This window comes from Pseudophryne corroboree, chromosome 9 (genome assembly GCF_028390025.1).
Source record: "Pseudophryne corroboree isolate aPseCor3 chromosome 9, aPseCor3.hap2, whole genome shotgun sequence".
Lineage (NCBI taxonomy): Eukaryota > Metazoa > Chordata > Amphibia > Anura > Myobatrachidae > Pseudophryne > Pseudophryne corroboree.
This window is the reverse complement of record NC_086452.1, coordinates 217,633,586-217,654,526: the sequence shown is the minus strand read 5'-3', so window position 1 is coordinate 217,654,526 and position 20,941 is coordinate 217,633,586. Positions and strand designations below refer to the sequence as shown.

The 20,941-nt window shown below is 46.3% G+C and overlaps 1 protein-coding gene and 1 long non-coding RNA gene across 2 annotated transcripts in view; one reads left to right on the top strand and one right to left on the bottom strand.

Annotated features, from left to right (window-relative positions):
• Positions 1 to 20,941, top strand: part of ASPM (assembly factor for spindle microtubules) — a 330,682-nt gene that overhangs the window by 176,875 nt on the left and 132,866 nt on the right. Inside the window, exons 14-15 of the mRNA XM_063940119.1 lie at positions 12,859 to 13,077; positions 20,048 to 20,252. Of these exons, the coding sequence (XP_063796189.1) occupies positions 12,859 to 13,077; positions 20,048 to 20,252 (424 nt within the window). The remainder of the gene's footprint in view (positions 1 to 12,858; positions 13,078 to 20,047; positions 20,253 to 20,941) is intronic.
• Positions 18,853 to 20,941, bottom strand: part of LOC134957893 (uncharacterized) — a 33,252-nt gene continuing 31,163 nt past the window's right edge. Inside the window, exon 2 of the long non-coding RNA XR_010186783.1 lies at positions 18,853 to 19,413. This is a non-coding gene — a long non-coding RNA (uncharacterized LOC134957893). The remainder of the gene's footprint in view (positions 19,414 to 20,941) is intronic.

Sequence of the window (20,941 nt, the reverse complement as noted above, 5' to 3'; positions counted from 1 at the left end):
TGGGCAGCTGATGGTTTTGCCGAGGCACCAGTAGGTCGACTTGAGGTAGACCTCATCTCCTCACCGCCTTGTCGAAAATCCGTGGATGTAGGCACCACTCTCCCGGATGCATGTCCAGATGATTTAGACAATCTGCTTCCCAGTTTTCCACACCGGGAATGAACACTGCCGAGAGGATGATGCTTCGTTCGTCTGCCCACAACAAGATCTTTGTGGCTTCCTGTAACGCCATCCTGCTCTTTGATCCTCCTTGATGGATTATGTAAGCTGACGTCATGACATTGTCCGACTGTATCGTTAAGTGTTGACCCATGTCTAGGTCTTCGGTTAAGAGAAGCGCGTTGTAAACCGCTCTCAGCTCGAGTATGTTCATGGCGTCCACCTGAAACTGATGTCCCTCCAGGACAGCCTCCCAGTTTCTGAGACTGGCAGCCATTGTTAGGATTCTCCAATCCCAAATGCTGTATCCCTTGTCTGATGCGAGATACCTGCGCGACGACCACCAATTTAAGGAGGGTCCTATGCGCGGTGAAAGTCAAAATACTTTGATGTAAAAGCCAGTGTGACCCTGAGCCCTGAGGTTCATCTGGAATGGTCGGGAATGAAGTCTGCCGTACTGGAGAGTTTCGAAAGACGCCACCATCCTCACGAGAAGGTGCCCCCCAGAAGTGTAGAGAAACAGTTTGTGACCTCAGCACCTGAGCCACCAATCTCTGTAGGTCCTTGACCTTATTCTCTTGTAGGAATACTCAATTGTGCCGTGCCCACAATGAGACCAAGGAATTGAATCCATTGAATTGACCTGAGGTTGGATTTCTGGAAATTCACAATCCACCATTGTGAAATAGATGAGATGTCTTAACATTCTCGATCAACTGTTCCCAAGAGGATGCTCAGATTAGTAGATCATCTATCTCAATTCTGCAACCCTGGTTGCCATGATCTTCGTAAAGATTAGTGGTCGATGATCGGCCGAACGACAAGGCCGTGAAGTGGCATTGATCCTTCACCTGTGCGAACCTTAAGGAAGCCTGGTGAGGCGCCCAGATCGGGATATGTAGATATGCATTCTGTTCATGTATATCACGAATACGCCTTGTTCTAAGCCTGCAATGACCGACTGGATTGATTCCAACTGGAAGCTATAGACCTTTAGCAACCGGTCTAAAACTTTTAAATTGAGTATCGTCCTGCCTGTCCCATCTGGCTTTGTCACGACTAAAAGATCGGAATAGAAACCCATTCCTCTGAGAGGTGGGAACCGGAATAATGACCTCTGACTGTGGCAATTTTTATTTTTTTTTCATTGCTGTCAGCAGTGCTTTTTCCTGAGGGCACTGCACCCCTGGGATATTAAGTAGTTTATCCAAAGCTTTGGTGAAGCTTTGGCCCAGATGTCTCGAAAACTTTCCAGACGTGCGCCCACCAAGGGAGACCCCAGGAGGACTGGGGGGCCGTCACGCCACGGTTTTGTCAGCAGTCTGATCCTGCTCTCTGCCCCCACGTACCTGTGTACTGAAAACTCTTCTTCGGGCTCGAAAAGACTGTGATCTAAATGAATCGCACGCTGGTCCCGAATAACCTCTCCTAACCTGTGGAGCGGCTTGTCCAACTCTGAACCAAAAAGCATCTCACCCCCAAAGGGGCTGGATTCTACCGCCTGCTTGGTGTCCGAGTCTCCGTGCCATTCTCTGAGCCATAAAATCCGTCTAGCCGATATGGCCGATGCGGAGATGCGCAAAGTTATTTTTATAAGATCCTTTGAAGTTTGACATAAGTATGAAGCAAATTCTCGAATGCTCCTCCCCATGTTCCGCCAGTTGGATAATCTCTTCCAAGCTATTTTCTCAATAGTCTGTATAATACGCCCAGACCAAGTTCCCATGGCCTTGTTGATCCAAGCACAGATGATCGCAGGTCTCTGTGCTGCAGCTGTTGCTACGAAAATTGACTTCAAAGGATGCCTCAGGTTTAAAGTCGTTACATTAGGAATTGGTAAAATTGTCCTCTCCGACAACCGTCCTAGGAACGAATCCACTACAGGTGGAGTCTCCCACTTATCCATTACACCCTTAGGTAGGGGATAAGTTACTTGAAACCCCTTTCGGAAATTGAAAGCGTGTGTCAGATTGTTTCCAAGCCTCCTCCATTTGAGATTTGAGGGCTGTAGGAATGGGAAAACTGCAGAATGCGGCTTTTGGGATTCAAACAATTCGAATTCTACTGGCTCCTTTACTTTTTCTACTTTAAAGTTTAGGATCTTCGTTACCGCTTCAATTAAAGAATCAAGACCCGAGACTGCCGTGTCTTCTCTGGAAAATCGGCGTCTAGGTCATATTCATTGAACTCACCTAATAGGAAGAGATCTTCTAACTGCCCTGCGCACATTTGTTTCTGCTTGTGCGGGCGGCGTTAACCTGATGAGAAAATCTTCCATCGTCTTTGAGAATCCCGCAGCCTATTTGCTGCTTGCGTGATTCCGCCATCTCCTTGGAGATTCTATTTGTAAGGTTGTGATCTTAGCCATAGCATTGCACCCAGGTGGAGCGTCCTTGTCTTAGCAGGAGTCGCCCACCCCGTAGCTGCTAACCCGCGTGCCTTTCCTGTTATTTTTCGTACAGACAGAACAGGCCTTGGAGGCTTGGTTGGTGCTTTAGACATGCTGTCTAAACGCCTTACTAGGTAAATACGCAGCGCTTTCCCCCTTTAAACTAGGAAGAGAAAGACTGAGAAATGACGGAAGCGACGGTTCCTTTACACCTTTAGGTTTCGGATTTGGCTGGAATTACCGTTTTTTTTTTTTAAAATATATATATATATATATATATATATATATATATATATATATTTATTATATAAAAGGATCAGGACAAAAGAATAAAGTTTTAATAAAGAATTAAATAAATTGAAACACCAGCCGTCTTGCCCCACTCGCACACCCAACTGTAATTCAGTTGTTGATGTTCAATCGCTTCCTCATATATTTCTTCAGGATCCTTGTCATGGAAGTCCTTTGAAAATATAAATATAAAAAGTGAATGATGAAAATACAGGAGATCCCTTTTAGCATCTCCCTATATAATGTTCAACAGCAGAGGGAGCCTGAATTAATGTAGGATCCCACCCCCTGAGCTAATTGGCTGCCTTCTTTAGGGAGGGAGTAACCCCCCCCCCCCTGTAACTAACCTTGCGCCAAAACGGAATTTCTAAAATGGCCGCCATTCAAATTATGAGGTAACATCCATATGTGTACCCAGTACCTAATAGATATTAGGGGGCCGCTATTAAATAAACCCTTTATTGCTGCTCTGCTGTCAGCCTCCTCCATTTTAACAAAGTCGGTTGTTTGTGAGGCGCTGCGTGTAGTGGATCCGCCCCCCGCAGCGCGTGTAACCTAGAAGCGCCCGACACTCGCTGCCCCCGTCTACGCGTAGCGGTGCTTTCCCCGCCGTCCTCCGGAGCGCAGCTCTATGTGTAAATGAGCTGTGCGCTCCTGCTGGCCCGCCCTCTGTTCTGAAATGGCTCCGGGCAGCGCGTCTGCTAGTTAAACGGGAGCTATGTGCGGCGCTTCTGATCTCCCCACAGTTTAACAGGGGAGGCCAGTGTTCACTGTCAGGGCACCTTTACTAACACTTAAGGAGGGTTTTTAGGCTGAGGGATCGTGAGGTTAAGGGATCTCCTATACGACCAGTACTTACAGATGCTGATCTCCTGTAGAGAGAGATGCAAGGGATCTTGTCTCACACAATCATCTTGGCTTTGTCCCCTATTTCATTAGTGGACGCAGCACTAATCTTAAACCTGAACTTTGTCCCCCTTTTATTAGGGGGACGCAGCTTTTTCATCTGGTAAAGCCTGCACCCCCTTTCATCTAGGTGGGATCGGGCATTTACCATCTTTTCCTCTAGAAACCTGCACCCTCCCTTTAGTTAGGAGGGATTGGGCCAGTCATAAATGACTAAATAAAATAAATAAATAATTAAATACATAAATAAATCTTCATGGAGCAGGAGCTCCCTTCTGTGCTTGTACCTCCTTGGCACAATTTTCCAAACTGAGGGAGGAGGGATGTGAAGGGGGAGGAGTCGGCTGTGCAGACAATGCTAATTTTAGATTGTGCCAAACCTCCGGTTGCAAGCTTCACACCCCTACTGTATAAGGATGCTCCAGTGTCCCCTAGTGGATGAAAGAGAAACCTGCGCACTTCTGCCCAGCCTCTGTGGTGAGCTCCGGGCGCCATCTTCTGCAGTTACAGTACGGGGGACGCTGTGCAGCACACGCACTCTCATACACAAGGATAACAGAAAGCAGTTTGCACTCTGTTCATTCAGATGGGGATCGGGCAACAGCAAGTATATTTGTAACATTGTGTTATTTCCCTAGTTATTGTTATATATAGGGCAAAGACAGTCACTTAGTGTCACACTAATTGTGGGTTCACTACTGGGATAACACTGTTATTCAGAGGTTATTTATATTTAATTCTGTTAAGCATTTGTTTATTACTGTTTAGAAATAGGAATATGGCCAATAAGCAGAACAGATCTACAAAAGGGAAAACAGCCTCGGTTGTTTATTTTGCCTGTTCACAGTGTGGTTCCAAGCTGGCCAAGAGTATCGTGGACGCGGGTACTCTCTGTACTACGTGCTCTGGAACACCGGTATCGGACCAGCAGGAATTTTCTACAGCTCAGTCTATGCCCCTGTGAGCCAGAAACATGGCGGATGCCATATCAGATTTACGTCAGTCCAGATCGGTGGCTGACCGGACCTCCGCAGGAGCCTCTGTGGGCTAAAAATATGGGCAAGTGTCTCTCTGATTTAACTCAGTCTTTGAACAAGTTTGTAAACTCTTCAAGCAGTTCTACTGCTACGAAATGGCCGCTCCGTTAACTGCTATAACTTTGCCAGGGGAGGAGTTGGATTCTATGACATCCCCCCTTAGAGGAGGGTGAAGTAGATCCAGAGTGGGATGATGTTTTCGGCTTGGGAAGAAAAGGAGCTATCTACAAGCTCAGGTGTTAGATTGCTAATCGAAACCATCCGTCAGACTCTAAATATTCAGGATACGGCAGAGGCGGAGAATTCTTCTGCCTTCTTCAAAAGACAGAAAAGACAGGTTGCTGTCTTCCCTTCTTACTCACACTTTGCGGATATTTTAAAGGAGCCCTGGCTTAAGCCGGATTCTCATTTCCAGGCCCCTAAGAAATTGAGATTTCTGTATCCTTTAACAGAGGAGGACACAAAACAGCCCCAAAGGTAGATGCTCCTATTACACACTTAGCGACGGCTACGGTTTTTCCCTTTATACAGTCTGTGACCTCGAAAGATCCTACAGGTAGAAAGATAAAGCAAACACAGATTAACGGATTGCCTCTATCAGGTATTTCTCTACGTCCAATTCTCACTGGCGCTTGGGTCCTTACGGCCGTGGATGACTGGCTAGCACAAGTAGTGTCTGGAATGCAATCTGGCGATCCGTCAGAAGCTATTCAATTAGCAGAACAAATCCCTGAGGCTCTTACTTATGTAGGAGAGGCCTTGTTAGACTCTGCTGCGCTACAGTCACGTGTATCTGCCTTAGCTGTAACAGCTAGAAGATCTCTGGCTTCGGGTTTGGAACGCTGATTCTGATTCAAAACAGACCTTGGCATCTCTGCCCTTTGAAGGGTAGTTTATTTTTGGGTCAGAATTAAAGAAGATTATTTCAGATACTACTGGAGGTAAGAGTCCTTTTCTTCCAGTTGCTCCTCAGAAGCCGAAATCCACAAAGTTTCTATCTTTTCGTATGCAAGGCAGAGAAAGTTTCCATTCCTTTCAAGCCTTCTCCAGATTTCCACGAAGATGAGCATTCAGAGGTAGAGGAACACGGGCAACTCATAGACCAGCCGTTAAACCTACCGACAAGCCTACTGCATGACGCTTCGAGGTCTCCGGAGGGATCAATGGTGGTCGGGGCTCAGTTACTACAGTTCAAGGAGGTGTGGCTCCTGTCGAAACCAGATCGATGGGTGACGGGGGTCATCTCCCAAGGATATATTTTGGATCTCGAGGAACCAGTCCCACATCATGTTTGTCACCCCTCTCCCAAACGATCCCTCCAAATGTCAAACTCTTCTTCATGCAACGGCTACCCTCTTGCACAATGGAGTAATTCTTCTTGTTCCCAATCAGCAGAAAGGACAGGGTTTTTACTCAAGTCTTTTTCTCGTAAACAAACCGGACGGTTCGTTTCGACCCATCTTAAATCTTAAATGCCTAAACCCGTATCTCTCTGTCCAGAAATTCAAAATGGAATCCATTCGTTCAATTATCGCCGCCATGGAGCAAGAGGAATATTTGGCTTCCATAGACATAAAGGACGCATACCTACATGTTCCTATTTGGACGGGTCATCAATCTCTTCTAAGATTTGCAGTCGGCCCTTGGCATTTTCAGTTTCAGGCTCTCCCATTTGGTCTCTCCATGGCTCCTCGGGTGCTTACAAAGATCATGGGACATATCGTGGCAGTTCTGAGGTGTCAGGGCGTCAACATTACTCCTTACTTGGATGATCTGTTAATCAAGGCCCCGTCAGAGTTGAGTCTCCACCAGGACTTGCAACTCACAAGAGAAACCCCTGCAGTCCTTCGGATGGATAATAAATTTTCCAAAATCGTCGCTGCTTCCTTCCCAGAAGATGATATTTCTGGGACTCTTATTTGACACCAACAGCCAGAGAGCGTTTCTTCCTCAGGACAAGATTCAGGACCTACGATCCAGGATTCGAACACTATTGCACTTACCGGTGGTTTCAGTTCTCAGATGCATGCAGGTGTTAGGCAAGATGGTTGCAACCTTCGAAGCAGTACCATATGCCAGATTTCATGCTCGACCCCTTTAGGCTCAGATTCTCAGCTGTTGGACTCGGATGGGACCACATCTCGAATTGCAGTAGATTCGCTTGTCAGTACAGACTCGTCAATCGCTACAATGGTGGCCTCACAGCCACAACCTGACCAGGGGATCTCCGTTCACGATTTGGTCTTGGATGATGGTCACCATGGACGCAAGCCTCACGGGTTGGAGAGCGGTGTTTCAGACTCATCACTTTCAGGGGCTCTGGAGCCATCAGGAGTCGAAATTACAGATGCACTCATTCAGATACAACCATGGTACAGGGTCATCCAGTTTGTGTTCAGTCCGACAACGCCACGGCAGTGGCTTACATAAACAGGAAGCTGGAACGCCATGAAAGAAGAGTCTCATATTCTCACGTGGGCGGAGCGTTGGGTTCTGGCCATCTCCACAATTCACATTCCAGGAGTCGAAAACTGGGAAGCAGATTTCTTAAGCCGTCGCACAGTTCGTCCGGGAGAGTGGGAGCTTTACCAGGAGGTGTTTCTTCCTCTAGTGTCTCGGTGGGGAGCGCCCGACATAGATCTCATGGCGTCTCGTCTCAACAAAAAGCTCCCCCACTACAGGTCGCGTACTCCGGGATCCTCAAGCGGCTCTAATCGATGCCTTGACAGCTCCATGGCAGTTTCAACTGGGATATGTGTTTCCACCAATTCCGCTGATTCCACATCTACTTCAACGCATTCGGCGAGAAGGACTGCCAGTCATTCTGGTGGCTCTGTATTGGCCGCGCCGACAGTGGTACTCTTGCGCGGCATGGTCGTCTGGGAACCTTTCCGTCTCCCTCTGCGACCGGACCCTTCTTCTTCAAGGACCGTGTCGCCACTCAGATTTAAGTGGGCTGGCTTTGACAGCATGGTTCTTGAATCCAGAATTTTAAGGGCTAAAGGATTTTCTCGTCCTGTTGTACAAACGATGATTCAGGCTAGAAAGCTGGTAACTTCTGGAATTTACCACAGGGTGTGGCGTATTTACATTGCTTGGTGAAAAACGCGGATTGGCACCGGACTTATTTAGGGTTCCTCGTCTGTTATCTTTCCTTCAGGAGGGTCTCAATAAAGGTCTGCGACTCTCTTCACTGAAAGGTCAGGTCTCTGCCTTGTCGGTTCTTTTTCAAAATGAGACTGGCTATCATTCCAGAGGTTTAGACATTTCTTCAGGGAGTACTTCGGATTCAACCACCCTTTGTTCCTCCCTGGGACTTGAATTTAGTTCTTACGGCTCGTCAGAAATCTCCGTTTGAACCATTGGAATCTGTGGAATTGTTATATCTAACACTCAAGGTTGTTTTCCTGTTGGCCATTGCCTCCGCCAGACGTGTATCTGAGTTGGCAGCTCTTTCTTGCAGACCATCCTTGTTGGTTTTTCACGATGACTGGGTGGTTCTGCGGACAAAACCTTTCCTTCCTTCCGATGGTTGTGTCAGCGTTCCACCTAAATCAGGACGTTGTCCTTCAGACGTTTACTCCTTCCTCTTAGGTACTAATTAAGTCACTTTTGCTTAAGCTTGGACATCACTAAAGCCTGACTGTTATTGTGCCTTGGGGACAGAGGTTGGGAATGGCTGTATTAGTCTCTAAATATTCCTCTCAGGAGGAAGGCGCGGTGGCTGGAGTTTGAGGTTTTCTCATGCTTGACGAGGAATCCAAGTGAAGCACGCATTAACAATTCTGGAAAGCAAGGTGTCTGGTACAGATGTGTCCACATACATCTTTGCTATATCCCGCCATGTATAGCTTGGTTTTGCATGCCATAGACTCAGAGATTTAGCCATGTCTTGTAATTTTTCTTAATTTGCTTATTTAATATGTTACTATATACATATTCTATTATGGCAAACAAAAATTTTATAATCCATCCACTCACTACTCATGAAAAACAGCTTAGCCGTGTCTTGCATGTTGTGCCAAAATTAGCAAAAAAGCAAAGATGTAAGTGGACACATCTTGTATGTTGACTATTCACTGTTCAACAGGATGAAAAAATAAGATTTGGTTCTACTCTGCTAAATCTGTTTCTCTGATGTTTTGGGGAACTGTGGATAAACCATGGGGTATAGTTGGTGCTGCAGCAGTCTGAGCACTAAGAAGTTAACCTTTAGGGCTGCTCAGGCTCTTCCTACCCTATATATTGCCAACAAGCCATACGTCTAGCAAAAGCCTGAGAGGCAAAGGAAAGGCTAGACACACATTCACACGTGAGGGTCAGGTAACCTGGTATAACAAACCCAACACAACCCAGGAAAACCAGAAGCAAGTGGGAGGGCAAGCAGTGTCCACCATGGCATAAGAGAGAGACACTAGCTGGTAAAAAAACTAAATATTATCCTGTTTCTCAGCCATGGGGAACATTGAGGACCTTTCATAAAATACCAGCATCCCTGGAGGTGAAGAAGTCAAACCGGTAGAAACATATAAAAGTGTGTGCTGAGGACCAAGTGCCGACCCTCCAAATCTGCTTCGCCGAGTCCCCACTAAGAGCCAAGGAGGTCCTAACTGCCCGGGTAAAGTGGGTGTCAACCAAATTAGGTACTGGAAGGCTAGCCAAGCCAATGTGTAAGCCTGATAGATTACTTACCAAATTCAAAGAGCAATGGTTTGATTGGAAGTGGGCCAACCATCTCTTGACTACCAAATAGAGGACAAAGAGAATCTAAACTGCAAAAGTCCTTAGACCTACGCACTTAAATGCGGAGAGCTCTCATGACTCCTAAGTATTTAATAAATGTCTGGATCCCTACTAGCAATCTGTAAAAGGTGGAACTAGGTTCTGAATAATTTTAAATTTGAAGACCACCATTGGATGAAAAGAGCAGGTAGTTTGTAAAACGACCCAGTCCGGGAGAAAAATCAGAAACTTATATCTGTTTGAACCCGATGGGTTGAAGAAATGGGCAAAAGAAAATCTGGTTTCCACGTAAGCACCTCGAGGGCTACTAACTCCAAAGGCTCAAAGTAAGAGCCTGAAGTACTAAGACCAAGTCCCAGGACGTGACCGGAGGCGCACACCGGTGCTGAATATAGAGAATTTTCTAAAGAAAGGTGTGATTAGCCGGAATAGTTGCCATACAGCTCTGAAAATAAACCAGAAAGTGCAGTTATCTGGACTTTCAGGCATGGCAGATAAAGACCCAGATCTAAACTGGTCTATAATAAGAGATTTTTCGCTACCCAGAAAATTTCAAGATTACATTTTTGTCAAGCACGCCAAGAGAATTAAGTTCTCCAGACTCTGTGGTATGCCCTAGCTGAAGCACAAAATATGGTGACGTTCACATCATCTTATAAATCTCTGGCCCTCAGGAGTGTCGTCTCAACAGCCACTACTTCAAAGCTAGACGCTCTGGATCCGGGCAGAGACTGACGTGATACCAATCCGAAGCCACTGTAATAATGGTCCGTCTGTCCTATTTCAATTTGCGAGTAACATGAGGTAGTAGGGACATTGGACTATCCCACTGATGTTGGTCTTTCTCCCAAAAATCTGCTTCCGGTCTCAAGTCCTGCAACTATTGCAAGGTAGTTTGTGGTCTATTAGGTTTATCGATGGGCGACCCAGATGGTCCACCAGTTGATGCATTACTTGGAGGTGAATAGACCATTCCCCGGTGTGGATGTCTTGATGGCTAAGATCGTTGGCCTCCCAGTTTGCTACCCCTGGGATGTAAACCGCCAACAGAGCTGGAAGAAGCTGTTCCGCCCACTGCAGTATTCTTCTTGCCTTGCACATGGCCAGACAACTCCTTACGCCACCCTGATGATTGATGTAGGCGACAGCAGTAACATTGTCCAAAGCAGACCTTAACCGGATAGCCACGGAGAAGTGGATGTGGCGTATGCAAGCCCTGTAAATTGGTTGAAGCTCTAATTTGTTTATGGGATGATAGGATTCCGTGCCTTCCAAAGCCCATTAAAGATTGCCTCTTGTGTAACCTGAGGCTGGCGTCCATTGTGAGAATAACCCACTGATGAACCAGAAACTGATGACCCTTGTCCAGGTGAAACCATTGAAGCCACTGCCGTAGAGAGTGTCTAGCCTCTGGGGACAGCAAAAACTTCTGAGACTATTCCACTTGGATAGAATTTCCATCTGGAAGATCCTGGAATGTAACTGGCCAAATTCTACCATGTCGAAAGTTGACACAATCTACCCCAGGACATGCATGCATTTGATACACTTGATAAGAAAAACCCTTTTAACAAGAGGACCCCCAGCTACTGAGCAAGTTTCAGATTGAACTTGCCCCAGTTGATGAGCCACCCGCAGGATTGAAGAAGCGGAATCGTTTGAGTTCGATGTTCCTGCAGAGCATGTTCTGGTTGGGCTGCAAGGAGGAGGTTGTTCAGTTACAGGTTTGCCCTTACTCCTTAAAGCTGCAGTGCAGCCACGATCGATGACATCTCTTTGGTGAATACTCAAAAGGTAAAGCCCAAAACTAGTATTGGTCCGAGAGGACTGCAGATCGTAGAAACCGCTTGTTTTCCATCAAAATAATCGGAATAAGCAAGTAAGCATCTTTGATATCCAGGGACATTGGGAAATCCGCTGGTTCCAAAGAATTCAGAATGGACAAGAGTCTCCATTTTGTACTTGGGAACCCAGAAATTAGACAAAAGGAAGTCCCTAAATGTTTATCTTCAATTTGAATGGTCTGGTTTTCCATTGAGAAATAGACCCTTTGATGTGGAGGAACATAGAAAATGACTCCGGAGTCCAGAATGAAGCTGACACACAACGTTAGAGCTCCGACTGTGGATGGATAGAGAGACAGGCTGGTGGTGAAAAATGATTAGGAGTAAGTTGTTTGAAGGAAATGACATGGCCCAGTCCCGCCATTCTCCAAACTCAAGAACCAGGCGTAGTTTTCCACCATTCATCGCAGAACTGTTGCAGATTGCCTCCCACCCTATGAGACTCTCAGTTGGCAGTCTTGGCCGGTCATGCACATTGGGCCTAATTCAGACCTGATCGTCGCCTTGCAAAATTCGGCTATCAGCCATGCGCCCGCGCACTGCAGCGCCGGCACAAGTGCACTTCTGATCGCTGCGATGAATGGCAGTGTGCGATCAGGTCAGAATGACCCCCATTGTTTTTATGCAAGCTTGGGGGCAGGTTTATTACCTGTTCAAATTTGTTTTTCTTTTGGCTCTCCACCTCTGAAGAAGGAATTGTGATTACAAAGGAAGGCTGAGAGAATACTAAAGTCTCCTATGAGTTGCTGCCTCTCTCTAGTGGGTTGAACGTGAGTATGACTCTTGGGGCTGCAAGAGCATGGAATGCGCCAACAGAGATGGGAGGGGAGAACTGGAATATATAGAAGTTAAGTACAGCTGTAGAGAAGCTGAAAAATTGATCAGCACCTAAGAAAGCTAATAAAAAAGAAAATATTGACTGACCTGTGCAGGGTATAGGGGAGGAGGAGCAGGAGCCTAAGCTGTCCTTCAAGTTAACTTCTTTGTGCCCAGACTCCTCCAGCTATACCTCAGTCTACCCCATGACTGAGAGAGAAAAGATTGTTCCTATCTCTCTTACACTCGATTGGCAGACTTATTCAACTAGGTGCAGACTAAGTTGAGCTGAGGTACCAGGTATTAAAATAGTAGTCCAAGATTAATGCTCCCATAGAATGCTTGCCTAAGACCAGCAACTTTCCTATACTAAATGCTTCAGCCCTGAGGGAAAACATGGATAGTGGGTTTAAGACCTGCTCCAAAATCTGTTTATATTGCATCTGGTGTAACCTTAGAACACTACCTTTCATATGCCAAAACCTCATACCCTTATCTCTTTATGTATTATGTATTCATGTCTAAATATCTGCTAAAGACGCCCAAGATCATATTGCTAAAGATCAGTTAAAGGTGTGGGTTTTTTTTTTGTCTTTTTCTATATATATATATTTTTTTATGTGCTTTGCTATGTGAAAATATGTAACCTTTATGTCACGTTATCATTTAATAGGTGAACTTGTTACTCCATATTGACCATTTAAAAGAGGAAATACAGTTTCTAAAGCATAGTTACAACATACAAAAGAAGCTGGCCGCCCTCCGCGCGCTCTCCATTCCCACCGCTACAAGAAAACGTGACAGTGAGCCTTTTATACCTGAGAACTACAGTGAGCGAGTACTTTATCTCATGGAATGGGTTAATGCAGTGTGTGCCTTCTACAGCACAAAAGTAAGACATCCAGATTTGACTTTGAATTGCGGTTATGTGTACATTGCGTTGTTACCAGCTTATGCATGCTATCCTATTTTCTCTAACGTCCTAGTGGATGCTGGGGACTCCGTAAGGACCATGGGGAATAGACGGGCTCCGCAGGAGACAGGGCACTTTAAGAAAAAATTAGGAATACTGGTGTGCACTGGCTCCTCCCTCTATGTCCCTCCTCCAGACCTCAGTTAGAATCTGTGCCCGGACGAGCTGAGTGCATTTTAGTGAGCTCTCCTGAGCTTGCTGATAAAGTATTTTGTTAGGATTTTTTATTTTCAGAGAGATCTACTGGCAACAAACTCTCTGCTACGTGGGACTGAGGGGAGAGATGCAGACCTACTCACTGTGGATAGGTCATGCTTCTTAGGCTACTGGACACCATTAGCTCCAGAGGGATCGAACACAGGAACTCACCCTTGGTCGTCCGATCCCGGAGCCGCACCGCCGTCCCCCTCGCAGAGCCAGAAGCCGGCGTGAGAAGCAAGAAGACTTCGAAAGCGGCGGCAGAAGACTCCAGTCTTCATATGAGGTAGCGCACAGCACTGCAGCTGTGTGCCATTGCTCCCACATTAAACCCGCACACTCCGGTCACTGTAGGGCGCAGGGGGGGGGGGGGGGGGGGGCAGCACCCTGGGCAGCAATTAAGTACCTCTTGGCATAAAAGAGCATATATACAGTTGGGCACTGTATATATGCATGAGCCCCCGCCATTATTTTACACAAAATCGCGGAACAGAAGCCCGCCGCTGAGGGGGCGGGGCTTCTTCCTCAGCACTCACCAGCGCCATTTTCTCTCCACAGCTCCGCTGAGAGGAAGCTCCCCAGGCTCTCCCCTGCAGATTCACGGTAGAAAGAGGGTAAAAGAGAGGGGGGGCACATAAATTTAGCGCAATATCAGTATATACAGCAGCTACTGGGTAAACACTAAGTTACTGTGTAATTCCTGGGTCATATAGCGCTGGGGTGTGTGCTGGCATACTCTCTCTCTCTGTCTCTCCAAAAGGCCTTGTGGGGGTTCTGTCCTCAAATAGAGCATCCCCTGTGTGTGTGGTGTGTCGGTACGCTTGTGTCGACATGTTTGACGAGGAAGGCTATATGGAAGCAGAGCAGGTGCAGATGAATGTGGTGTCTCCGCCGACGGCGCCGACACCTGATTGGAGGGATATGTGGAAAGTTTTAAATGATAATGTAAACTCCTTGCATAAAAGGTTGGATAAAGCTGAAGCCTTGGGACAGTCAGGGTCTCAACCCATGCCTGATCCTACAGCGCAGAGGCCGTCCGGGTCTCAGAAGCGCCCACTATCCCAAATTGTTGACACAGATATCGACATGGATTCTGACTCCAGTGTCGATGGCGATGATGCAAAGTTGCAGCCTAAAATGGCTAAAGCCATCCGCTACATGATTATAGCAATGAAGGATGTATTGCACATCTCGGAGGAAAACCCTGTCCCTGACAAGAGGGTTTATATGTTTGGGGAAAAAAGGCAAGAAGTGACTTTTCCCCCTTCGCATGAGTTAAATGAGTTATGTGAAAAAGCTTGGGATTCTCCTGATAGGAAAATGCAGATTTCAAAACGGTTACTTACGGCGTATCCTTTCCCGCCAACGGACACGTTACGCTGGGAATCCTCCCCTAGGGTAGACAAAGCTTTGACACGCTTATCTAAGAAGGTAGCCCTGCCGTCACAGGATACGGCCACCCTAAAAGATCCTGCGGATAGAAAGCAGGAAGGTATCCTGAAGTCCGTTTATACACATTCAGGTACCCTACTAAGGCCGGCAATTGCGTCGGCCTGGATGTGCAGTGCTGTAGCAGCATGGACGGATACCTTATCTGAGGAACTTGATACCTTGGACAAGGATACTATATTACTGACCCTGGGGCATATAAAAGACGCTGTCCTATATATGAGGGATGTCCAGAGAGACATTTGCCTACTGGGCTCTAGAATAAATGCAATGTCAATTTCTGCCAGAAGGGTCCTGTGGACTCGGCAATGGACAGGTGATGCCGACTCAAAAAAGCACATGGAGGTTTTACCTTATAAGGGTGAGGAATTGTTTGGGGACGGTCTCTCGGACCTAGTTTCCACAGCTACGGCTGGGAAGTCAATTTTTTTGCCATATATTCCCTCTCAACCTAAGAAAGCACCGTATTACCAAATGCAGTCCTTTCGATCACAGAGGCAAGAAAGTCCGAGGTGCGTCCTTTCTTGCCAGACGCAGGGGTAGAGGAAAGAAGCTGCACAATACAGCTAGTTCCCAGGAACAGAAGTCCTCCCCGGCTTCCACTAAATCCACCGCATGACGCTGGGGCTCCACAGGTGGAGCCAGGAGCGGTGGGGGCGCGTTTTCGAAATTTCAGCCACCAGTGGGTTCGCTCACGGGTGGATCCCTGGGCTATACAGATTGTGTCTCAGGGATACAAGCTGGAATTCGAAGTGATGCCCCCTCACCGTTACCTCAAATCGGCCCTGCCAGCTTCCCCCATAGAAAGGGAAGTAGTGTTAGCGGCAATTCACAAATTATATCTCCATCAGGTGGTGGTAAAGGTTCCCCTCCTTCAACAGGGAAGGGGTTACTATTCCACAATGTTTGTGGTTCCGAAACCGGACGGTTCGGTCAGACCCATATTGAATTTAAAATCCCTGAACATTTACCTGAAAAGGTTCAAGTTCAAGATGGAATCGCTCAGAGCGGTCATTGCAAGCCTGGAAGAGGGGGATTTTATGGTGTCTCTGGACATAAAGGATGCTTACCTGCATGTCCCCATTTATCCACCTCATCAGGAGTACCTCAGATTTGTGGTACAGGACTGTCATTACCAATTCCAGACGTTGCCGTTCGGTCTGTCCACGGCACCGATAATATTTACCAAGGTAATGGCAGAAATGATGGTGCTTCTGCGAAAGCAAGGAGTTACAATTATCCCATACTTGGACGATCTCCTCATAAAGGCGAGGTCCAGAGAGCAGTTGCTGATCAGCGTAGCACACTCTCGGGAGGTGTTACAACAGCACGGCTGGATTCTGAATATTCCAAAGTCGCAGCTGATTCCTACGACGAGTCTGCCCTTCCTGGGCATGATTCTGGACACAGACCAGAAGAAGGTGTTTCTCCCGGAGGAGAAGGCCCAGGAGCTCGTGACTCTGGTCAGAGACCTCTTAAAACCGAAGCAGGTGTCTGTGCATCAATGCACGCGAGTCCTGGGAAAGATGGTGGCGTCACACGAAGCCATTCCCTTCGGCAGGTTCCATGCGAGGACCTTTCAGTGGGATCTGTTGGACAAGTGGTCCGGATCACATCTTCAGATGCATCAGCTGATCACCCTATCCCCGAGGGCCAGGGTGTCTCTTCTGTGGTGGCTGCAGAGTACTCACCTTCTCGAGGGCCGCAGGTTCGGCATACAGGACTGGGTCCTGGTGACCACGGATGCAAGCCTCCGAGGGTGGGGGGCAGTTACTCAGGGAAGAAACTTCCAGGGGCTGTGGTCAAGTCAGGAGACTTGTCTGCACATCAATATCCTGGAACTAAGGGCCATATACAACGCCCTGAGTCAAGCGGAGCCTCTGCTTCGCAACCAACCGGTGCTGATTCAGTCAGACAACATCACCGCAGTGGCTCATGTAAACCGCCAGGGCGGCACAAGAAGCAGGGTGGCGATGGCAGAAGCCACCAGAATTCTTCGCTGGGCGGAGAATCACGTGCAAGCACTGTCAGCAGTGTTCATTCCGGGGGTGGACAACTGGGAAGCAGACTTCCTCAGCAGGCACGACCTCCACCCGGGAGAGTGGGGACTTCATCAGGAAGTCTTCACACACATTACAAATCGATGGGAACTTCCACAGGTGGACATGATGGCATCCCGCCTCAACAAAAAGCTACAAAGGTATTGCGCCAGGTCAAGAGACCCTCAGGCGATAGCTGTGGACGCACTAGTGACACCGTGGGTGTTCCAGTCGGTTTATGTGTTTCCTCCTCTTCCTCTCATACCCAAGGTGCTGAGAATCGTAAGAAAAAGAGGAGTGAGAACAATACTCATTGTTCCGGATTGGCCAAGAAGGTATCCGGAACTGCAAGAAATGCTCACAGAGGACCCATGGCCTCTGCCTCTCAGACAGGATCTGTTGCAACAGGGGCCCTGTGTGTTCCAAGACTTACCGCGGCTGCGTTTGACGGCATGGCGGTTGAACGCCGGATCCTAGCGGAGAAAGGCATTCCGGATGAGGTTATTCCTACGCTGATAAAGGCTAGGAAGGACGTGACAGCAAAACATTATCACCGTATATGCGAAAATATGTTGCTTGGTGTGAGGCCAGGAAGGCCCCTACAGAGGAATTCCAGCTGGGCCGTTTCCTTCACTTCCTACAGTCGGGAGTGACTATGGGCTTAAAATTAGGTCCATTAAGGTCCAGATTTCGGCCCTATCCATTTTCTTTCAAAAAGAACTGGCTTCTCTTCCTGAAGTTCAGACGTTTGTAAAGGGAGTGCTGCGTATTCAGCCCCCTTTTGTGCCATCAGTGGCACCTTGGGATCTTAACGTGGTATTGAGTTTCCTGAAATCTCACTGGTTTGAGTCACTTAAGACCGTGGAGTTAAGATATCTCACGTGGAAAGTGGTCATGCTATTGGCCTTAGCTTCGGCTAGGCGTGTGTCAGAATTGGCGGCTTTGTCATGTAAAAGCCCCTATCTGGTTTTCCATATGGACAGAGCAGAATTGCGGACCCGTCCACAATTCCTGCCAAAAGTGGTGTCATCTTTTCATTTGACCCAACCTATTGTGGTGCCTGCGACTACTCGTGACTTGGAGGATTCCAAGTTACTAGATGTAGTCAGGGCTTTGAAGATTTATGTAGCCAGAACGGCTGGAGTCAGGAAAACTGACTCGCTGTTTATCCTGTATTCATCCAACAAGCTGGGTGCTCCTGCTTCAAAGCAAACTATTGCTCGCTGGATCTGTAACACGATTCAGCAGGCTCATTCTGCGGCTGGATTGCCGCATCCAAAATCAGTAAAAGCCCATTCCACAAGGAAGGTGGGCTCTTCTTGGGCGGCTGCCCGAGGGGTCTCGGCATTACAGCTTTGCCGAGCAGCTACTTGGTCGGGTACAAACACTTTTGCAAAATTCTACGAGTTTGATACCCTGGCTGAGGAGGACCTTGTGTTTGCTCATTCGGTGCTGCAGAGTCATCCGCACTCTCCCGCCCGTTTGGGAGCTTTGGTATAATCCCCATGGTCCTTACGGAGTCCCCAGCATCCACTAGGACGTTAGAGAAAATAACATTTTACTCACCGGTAAATCTATTTCTCGTAGTCCGTAGTGGATGCTGGGCGCCCGTACCAAGTGCGGACTTCTTCTGCAATACTTGTATATAGTTATTGCTTAAATAAGGGTTATGTTATGGTTGCATCAGGTTGTCTGATGCTCTGTTGTTGTTCATACTGTTAACTGGGTAAGTTTATCACGAGTTATACGGTGTGATTGGTGTGGCTGGTATTAGTCTTACCCTGGATTCCAAAATCCTTTCCTTGTACTGTCAGCTCTTCCGGGCACAGTTTCCTTAACTGAGGTCTGGAGGAGGGGCATAGAGGGAGGAGCCAGTGCACACCAGTATTCCTATTTCTTTCTTAAAGTGCCCTGTCTCCTGCGGAGCCCGTCTATTCCCCATGGTCCTTACGGAGTCCCCAGCATCCACTACGGACTACGAGAAATAGATTTACCGGTGTGTAAAATCTTATTATTACAACCATCATATTTTTTTATTTTTTATATACATTTAAGAAGTGTAAGTTATAATGATACTTAAAACAATCGGCAATACTGCTGGCTTTCATATTCATGGAAACGTGCTGCTGTAGTAATTTAAGTCCCATGACTGATTGAAGTGTAATATATTTCTGCACCTGGTTTGAATGTAATGTACTGAGCAGCGTCTCCAGAACTCCAGTTTAGTTTTTATGAGTAGTAGTAGTAGTATCATCCTCCTTCTCATCATCATCATTATGCGTAGAGTCATCTAAAGAGCCTACAGTCTAACTGGGAGTGACATGGAAGAGAAAGTGATTGAGGACAAAAGAGTGGTGGATTCGGATAACAGCTAGGAGGCTTTAATAAAATTTTGAGAACCCATTTGAAGCTGTAGAGAGAGGCAGATGGTCTCATTGGGGGAGGCAGAGCGTTCCACTGGTGGGAAGCAGCTAAAGCAAAGTTTTGGACTTGAACAAAACTGGGCGAGTAACTGAATGAGGCGTTTGAAGGAGAGATCAGAGCTGAAGATAATTCTAAGACATGGGACCTGTGGGAAGGAACAAATGGTGAAATTGTATGGCGGTAACCTGTTTTGTTTTTTTGCCCCAAACACAAATAGCTATAGTTATACAGATATATTATATTGGCTATCTATCTCACAGCAGTAGACTGTGCTGATTAATTTGATTTGTGACACTTGTATATCTGTGTGCGACTGAGTCTCTGAATCTGTATATGAAGTGCTACAGCTTTTTTCCAACACAAGATCCATTGTGCTCTGTATACAGACTCGGCCACACACAATATACAAGTGTCACATTTCAAATGAATCAGCACAGTCTCCTAGTGCGTCCTAGGCACATCGTGTTACCACATCTTCAGTTTAAAAACAGTCCCAATTCTAGTTGCACAAGACCTGGCGGCTCACTCGCGCTAGGCATCTCACATTGCATGGCTTATTATGTCAGGACACATCTGTACTATTACCTTTTATATATACTGCTATTTCATGACTTTTTTTTTTTTAACTTTTAAACTTTTTTCTGATTTGAAAAACAAATGTTTTAAAATAACTTCTGTGAAGCTATTCCCGTGCTTGCAAGCAACCTATGATTTATGGAAATACTTTCTGTACTGAGGAGAGGTTATTTAATATTTACTTGTTTTTCTTTGGTACCTAGGTTGAAAATTTCACAGTGTCCTTTTCTGATGGAAGAGTATTCTGTTACCTAATTAATCATTACCACCCCAGCTATGTGCCATTAAATGCCATATGTCAGCGAACGACTCAGACCATAGAATGTAATGAAAATGGAACGGCAGGACTGAATTCTTTCTCAGATTCTGATAACTCTTTGGATATGTGGCCTGGGATATGTGATCAAGGTAACTACTGTCCATTCATGAAATTATCCTTTCTCCAAATTTATATGTTGTCTGTGTACATCAGAGCTAATAACAAGCAACAAATTTCTTAAAATTGACCTTCCACATCATTCTAGTCAGCATTTGCAGATTCGCTAACTGAATCTAGTAGGAAGAGCTATAGATTGAATAAATAGTGTTGTTTTCACGACCCACTTATCCATCCTTGATACTTTTTGAGATTAAATCATGATTAATGAATAAGAAAAAACTTGGATTACTTGAAAACAAAACTAAGCTTTACTTCATGCCATAGGGGACACAGGCTTCACAGTGTGTGTAGGCTGAGTAAAAGTCTGGGCACTAAATGGGTAATATATTTGGACAGCCACCGATTGTGCACGTTGATCCACTTAAAAAGATGATAGGTCTGTGATTTCCATCATAGGTACACTTCAACTGTGAGAGACAGAATCTGAAAAAAAAAACTAGGAAATCACATTGTATGAGTTTTAAACAATTCATTTGTATATTCTTGCAGAAAATAAATATTTGGACAATCAAAAAGTTTAACTCAATACTTTGTAATATAACCTTGGTTGGCAATTACAGTGGTCAAACCTTTCCTGTAGTTCTTGACCAGGTTTGTACACACTGTAGCAGGTATTTCTATAACGTCCTAGAGGATGCTGGGCTCCACATTCGTACCA